The 7,170-nt window shown below is 41.2% G+C and overlaps 1 protein-coding gene across 1 annotated transcript in view; it reads right to left on the reverse strand.

Moving 5' to 3' along the window:
• LOC109953056 (alpha-2-macroglobulin-like) overlaps positions 1-7,170 on the reverse strand; it is a 15,916-nt gene that overhangs the window by 7,895 nt on the left and 851 nt on the right. Inside the window, exons 2-12 of the mRNA XM_020588426.1 lie at positions 6,926-7,153; positions 6,446-6,509; positions 6,162-6,307; positions 5,264-5,413; positions 4,864-5,013; positions 4,672-4,774; positions 4,365-4,545; positions 3,493-3,718; positions 2,912-3,038; positions 2,613-2,734; positions 1,140-1,191 (exon numbers count right to left, since the gene is read on the reverse strand). Of these exons, the coding sequence (XP_020444082.1) occupies positions 1,140-1,191; positions 2,613-2,734; positions 2,912-3,038; positions 3,493-3,718; positions 4,365-4,545; positions 4,672-4,774; positions 4,864-5,013; positions 5,264-5,413; positions 6,162-6,307; positions 6,446-6,509; positions 6,926-7,153 (1,549 nt within the window). The remainder of the gene's footprint in view (positions 1-1,139; positions 1,192-2,612; positions 2,735-2,911; positions 3,039-3,492; positions 3,719-4,364; positions 4,546-4,671; positions 4,775-4,863; positions 5,014-5,263; positions 5,414-6,161; positions 6,308-6,445; positions 6,510-6,925; positions 7,154-7,170) is intronic.

Below are 7,170 nucleotides of genomic sequence, written 5' to 3' on the forward strand. Positions count from 1 at the left end.
CTTGATGGCTGGGGTCAGCTGCCCTGTGTTTGTCAGGTACTGGAGGATGTAAATATTAGGGGCCAGGAGAGCCATGTTCTGCTCCCCACACCCATACGGCATCTGCAGCAGTCCATCCAGGTTCTTCAGGGCTCGGCCCAGGATGTCACCTGCACAAAGACACCGAGTCAGTAAGATCAAACACGTCAATGACCTGACTTTTAATTTCTAAATGGACTTGAAAGACGACAATCAGTGTGCATGTTGTTAATGTTGTTTCAATCACAAAAACATTTTTTTGCAGAATCAAATTTAACGTGGACTCTTAAAAATGCTCTTTTTGTATTTTAACTTTACTATATTTGATTTGGTAAATTAGCTTTCTGCATTACATTAAAGTCCAGTGGTTTCAAATGGTTTGAAAAAAACTGTATAAAAGTAAAACATAATATCTTCAACAGAACAATCCAGTCTGAACAATGCTTCAAAAGGGGAAGTCTGTTAACTTGCCAGGACATGTTTGATTAAAGCAAATGAATTCATCGGTTTACCCAGGACTGATACTGAAGCACGGGGAGATCCATCAATCACATTCTCAGGGAGGTGTATCTCCATTTCCTCTGTCAGAGCTTCTTCTGTGTACAAGCACACAACAATCACCTTACAGAGAGAAATTCAGGTACATACATAGTGGTGGCGATGAAGGTGGCCGCCATTAGAGGTTGGTCATCTTGCTATTGTCCTCCTACATGTGGTGTTGGGTTAAGTTGTAATACATTATAGCTAAAATGAAACAACAGTTTTAAAGGATTTTCCATTTATTCAGTCATTGTAGTTATTAATTGAAATTCCAAATTTATGGTTAACAATTTTATGAGGCCAATACTTAATGAGACAGATGTAAAAACATTACGATAGCACCTTCATTTTACAGTATAAATTTTTGACGTAAGCATTTCTGAACTATACCCAAGTATTGACATGTGTCTGCATTAAACTTGGCACAATTGCCATAATTATCATAAATGTAAATGCTACAATTTTTCAAGTAGCTGAATGTCTTTTGACAGGCAGCCGACTCCACCCCTCATGACTTATTACATCTCACTCTCCTTTTTCAGAATCCTTGACAGACCACACAGGGTGTGAGCCATACTGACCGTTCGGACAGAGCAACCAGTTGTAGGTCTTTTGCTCCTCAGTTCCCTCAGCCTGAGAGGCAAGAAGATGGAAAATGATGTACAGTTAAAGTCAGAAGTTTACATACACCTTAGCCAAATACATTTAAACTCAGTTTTTCACAGCTCCTGACATTTAATCCTATAAACATTCCCTGTCTTGGGTCAGTTAGGATCACTACTTTATTTTTAGAATGTGAAATGTCAGAGTAATAGTAGAGAAAAATATTTATTTCTTTTATCACATTCCCAGTGGGTCAGAGGTTTACATACACTTGGTTAGTATTTGGTAGCATTACCTTTAAATTGTTTAACTTGGGTCAAACATGTTGGCACGCCTTCCATAAGCTTCTTACAATAAGCTGCTGGAATTTTAGCCCAGTCCTCCTGACAGAACTGAGTCAGGTTTGTAGGCCTCCTTGCTCACACATCCTTTTCCAGGTCTGCCCACAATCTTTCCATTGGATTGAGGTCAGGACTTTGTGATGGCCACTTTTCCACAACTTTGGAAGTCTGCTTGGGGTCATTGTCCATTTGGAAGACCCATTTGCAACCAACCCTCAACTTCCTGGTTGATGTCTTGAGATGTTGCTTCAATATATCCACATCATCTTCCTTCCTCATGATGTCATCTACTTTGTGACGTGCCCCAGTCCCTCCTGCAGCAAAGCACCCCCACAACATGATGCTGCCTCCCCCATGCCTCATGAATGGGATGATGTTTTTTAGCTTGCAAGCCTCCCCCTTTTTCCTCCAAACATAACAATGGTCATTATGGCCAAACAGTTCAATTTATGTTTCATCAGACCAGAGCAGTGGCTTCCTCCTCACTGAGTGGCCTTTCAGGTGATGTCGACATAGTACTCATCTTACTATGGATATAGATACTTTGGTACCTGTTACCGCCAGTGTCTTCACAAGGTCCTTTGCTGTTGTTCTGGGATTGGATTGTACTGTTTGGACCAAAGAACGTTCATCTCTAGGTGACAGAACATGTCTCCTTCCTGAACGTATGGCTGATGGCTGCGTTGTCCCATGGTGCTTATACTTGTGTACTATTGTTTGTACAGATGAACATGGTACCTTGAGGCATTTGGACATTGTTCCCAAGGATAAACCAGACTTGTGGAGGTCCACAATTTTTTTCTGAAGTCTTGACTGATTTCTTTTGGTTTTCCCATGATGTCAAACAAAGAGGTACTGAATTTGAAAATAGGTATTAAAATATATCCACAGCTGCACCTTCTATTTACTCAGATAATATCAATTAGACTATCAGAAGCTTCTAAAGCCATGACATAATTTTCTGAAAATTCCCAAGTTGTCAACTGAGTGTCAACTGTACATAGAGTATAAGCTGTCAGTGCTATCAGTAACTATTTTACATCTTATTAGATGCAAAACATAATGGTTAACAGATACATTGCAGTCTTTTTTTTTTTTTTAGGCACTGACCTTTACAATGAGAGGTTTTGTGACTACATCAATACGACCTCTGTCGGGCACGCTCGCAACCTCATTGTCACATAAAGCCTGTGATGCCACAGCCTCAGCAGTCACAGTCACATTCACAGTCCCTAAGAAAGATGAAGTTCAGCCTTTTATATTATCCCCAAAGTGTCAAAACATTTTATCACTGAGGTGCAGCACATTGATTTCATAGAGAGGAAAATGAGTTGTGGTGTGGAAAGAAGAGCTGTACTTCCTCCAGCTTTAATATTTTACACCAGTGTGGATGAAAGTCAGACCCTCACCTAAGACCGATGGGTTCATGGTCCAGCTGAAGGTCTTTCGTTCACTGCCACACAGACAGGATGTGTACTGGTCACCAGAGAGGGGGGTGAGGGTGTAATCTGAAGAGGGTTCCGGAGTCACAGTGACCTGTTCAAGAGACAAGTATATATTTTAAAACTGGTAAATACTGTACAAACAAAAGTTCAACTATAGCCAGTTGTGTTGACATACAATACTAACCTGATTTAAGAACAGCTCTACAATCTATTGCATGAATGTCCATGAGATTTGCACCCAAATTCATTTTCACCAAAGGATGACTTGTCATGACTTTTCACCAGGTGGTTTCATCATGTCAAAATTAGTTTGCTCAGCACTTGGTTGATCTATTTTATTTATGAGTAAATTACCTGCAAAACTAACATTTCCACCAGGCTCAGCTCCGCTTTCTGTCTAATGCTAATAAGAAAATGTTAGTACACTTAATTAGACAAATTAAGATATAAAACATGGTAACATTACATCAGCGTGTTAACATAGTCATTGTGAGCAAGTTAACATGCTGACATCTGTATTTAGATCCAGCAGAAACATTCCTTACCATGATGCAGTTGGTCAAGTAGTTGAAGACTGTTGCCTTCAGTACGAAGTGCTCCCCCCGGATGATGGAGTAGGGCAGGGTGAGCTCCAGGAAGAAGGGCTGGAAGACGGTGATTTCCTTACGAGGAGCTAATCCAAAACCGTGAGGGGACAAACAGAAAGCCTCCATCTCCCAGGTGGTGATGGTGTCTGGGGCAGTGAGGGACACATCCTTTGTTCCAGATTCTCTGGATCAGCAGACACACACAAACACATTCTGTGAGCTGGAAAGACAGAGTTAAATAATTCAAATTAACCGAAGAAAACCAGCATGCATACTGTAGATTGATGTGCAGGATTAACTGCACTAATAGTAGTTACTGTGAAAATGGGTGAATGTGAAAATGTTTCATTTGCTGACTTCCTAAGATCTCAAATTCAGAACATAAAAAAAATGCAGGAATACTGAGTTCAATGTTGCTGAGGAGATTTAGGAAGCATCTCATGGTAAATGGATTTACACTTGTATAATGTTTTTCAATGCATTGCAGCACACTCAAAGTGCTTTCACATTACAGTATTTGCCCATTCGCATGCATAGACACTGGCGATATCACCGGGATCAACTTGGGGTTCAGGGCCTTTGCTCAAGAACACTTTGAGATGTGAACTGCAGAATCCGGGAATCAAAGCGCCAGCCCTTCCAGTTAGGAGACAACCTGCTTTACCTCCTGAGCCACAGTCGCCCATTGTGACTTGTGAATGGTTGTGTCAACCCTGTCAGCCCTGTGTTGATGGATGAAGTGTCCAGGGCAGGCCCAGAAATGCACTCAAATACACAAATCAAATTTAATCAAATCAAACTAATCAAATCTCTTTGCAATAGAAGCTCACCCAACTTCCACCAGGTCCCATATCCAAGTCTCAGGGAAGAATGTGCGGACTGTCACTGCTGGTGGAGGTTGAGAAGCAGTGTATCCGCCAGCTGCAACCACAGGAATACGTGCACCCACAGAAAAACCTGCGGCAATACCTGCATGTGAAGGAGGGATACGGAGACCACTGTACTCAGCATCTGAAACAAAAACAAAAAAATATATATATATACACAATGAGAAGAGGAGGTCAACTGTGACAGTAAGCTGTTTTAGTGCTGGTAAATATTACGCATGTGACAATTAGAGCAAGAAATATAAATCACCATAGTAGTGGTGTAAAGTGGTTTGTTGGTATACTCTTCCTTTGAACTTGAGACACGAAGGCAACTGAAATAACAAGTTTGTTGCCATCTTCAGTCCGACATTCTAGATAATACAACAATATACCAACATCACTTGAAGTTCATGACATGTACAATGTTTATTATTTATCTTGTATATTAAATGTCAAGTACCTGGAAAATTGTGTAAGCATCGACATTGTCACCACCTCTAGGATATGGTGGCAAAATGGATCTTTTGGCTCTCACAGTCAAACATTCTGTAGGATCTTGAACTTCATATGGAATATAGGATACACTGGTCACAGGCAGCAAGTTGAATATCTGACAACAAAATAGGGTTCAAACAAACTTCCAAGTGTTCATTACTCTATGAAGCTCTGATTGTTCGGTAAGTCTTTGGATTCCAGGCCTACTCTTGTCTTCAAACATCTCTGTACAGAGTATGAAAACACCATCTTTATCTATAAGTTACACATATATACTGTATATCACATACATAATCAATGATGATGTTAAGAGGATGAAATCTAAAGGCAGTATGCATCCATTTGTTTTTGATTCCAGCAGGTACCTTGTCTGCATCCAGACCCGTCCCTGGTTCCTTAATGAAGACACTCTTGTCGACAATGCTCACACCACAAAGAGACCCCGGCACAGCCGTCACCCGCATGGTGACAGCTTCTTGTGGGACAGCTGAGGATGGAGTAAACTTCAACGACACCTGAGAGACACACACAAAGGACAATGCACGCTCTGGACTTTAGTGGTATGAGATGAACATGACCCAGCCTCACACTGGAGGCCAATAAAATATTGGACTAGGTGCCACTGGTATGTATTCAAATCAGTATCATTAAATGGTCACAAATGATTTGCCACAATTTGAAATTTTAAATAATAGCTACAAAGTACATGGAAAATTTAGGAAATATTATGTACAGGTGTAACACAGACTTTAAATCAAAGCCAGAGATTTGAGTTTAACTCCAGCATTTGAGCAGATCTTCAATATTTACTTGCTCTTAACACTAAACTCAACATGAAACTGCCACCTTGGGGTGTTGCTAAGTGGAGGGGAAGAGAGAGGATGCACAGGGGAAGATCTGTGATGTGGATGTGCATCTTAACTCATCATTTAGCATGACATCCTGCATCTCTGCTTAGTCCTGTGTGTGTAACCAGTATAAAAACAAGTTGAGACTGTGGGGAAAAAGGGAAAACCCGTTGCCCTTTTAAAAAGAGCCAATCACAGATGAATGTGGCCATATTAACTTATGACTGGAGCAGTGGCGTGAAACCCACAAGCCCCTTTGTTCCATCTGTTGTCCTGCAGGAACAATGTCCCATTCATGTAGCCACAGAGGCAGAATGTCTCAGTATGCCGGTGCAGTGCATGTTGACGGGAGAGGAAGATGTTACAACAAACACCGGGCCAGTGGAGTTTTAGATGCACGTCTTCTTATACCAACCTTGTTACTGAAGCATTTCTCAGTGGGGAAGTCAGCACTGTTGGCGATCACCGTCTCACTGGGCAGGACGACGTAAGCGACAATCTGAACAACTGGCGCCATCTTTGGAGACACTTTCAACTTGAAGGACACCTCACCCTCAGTTACTGAAACAAACCAGCTGTTATGATTCACATGCCTCCGAATGTTAATAAAGCAGCAGTTCAGAAATCTGATCATGCTAATTAAGCGTCAATTTAAAATGTCAGTCCCTGAACTCATAATTAAAGCCAGTCTTTGCCCACCTGATTTATCACCGATTTGTAACCTTTTAAGTCCTTGCAGAGAGATAGCTCCTCTGGACAAGACCTGGGGAATTTGAGAGGAAATGGAATGAGTAGTACAGCAGTACAATTATTTCAACAGCAAATTACAACACTGTCTGGATACTGATTTTTTTATTTTCACAAATAATGATGCTAAATTCCATCTCAAAATCATGTTATAGCAGTGCACTTCATGTGAGCAGGCCAACCAGTACTTGGTCATAGTCTCATATGAACGTAGTGCACGCTAAATTGTTGCCACTTAGATTAATAACAAACATTTTGGCATCTCGTCTCCTCACATGGCAGGTAAGCTGATCAATGCTGCCATCTCCTTAAACCTAGGAGTGTTCCTTTAAGAACAGACGCCAATAATTGATATGGTTATTTTAAAAACAACTGTGCTGTGTCTCTGAGAGACCTGATGACAAACTGATGAACAGTCCATATGCCACTCACCAGATACATCAAATCCACAAATCTGTGAACCTCTCCAACTATAGTGTACCGGATGAAGATGTCCTGTTCTTTGTCACAGGGAAGTGGGTCATTCTTCTTCACCACCTCCAGGAAGCTGACTGTTGCAGTATCAGGAGAGGGAGGTTGAGCCATAGACAGTATTTGATCTTGAGCCTCATAGTATGGAACTCTATAACCGGGGTATCCCAGTGTTGGTGTGGTGCTGACCTAGATTGGAGTACACA

This window comes from Monopterus albus, unplaced genomic scaffold (genome assembly GCF_001952655.1).
Source record: "Monopterus albus unplaced genomic scaffold, M_albus_1.0 scaffold539.1, whole genome shotgun sequence".
Lineage (NCBI taxonomy): Eukaryota > Metazoa > Chordata > Actinopteri > Synbranchiformes > Synbranchidae > Monopterus > Monopterus albus.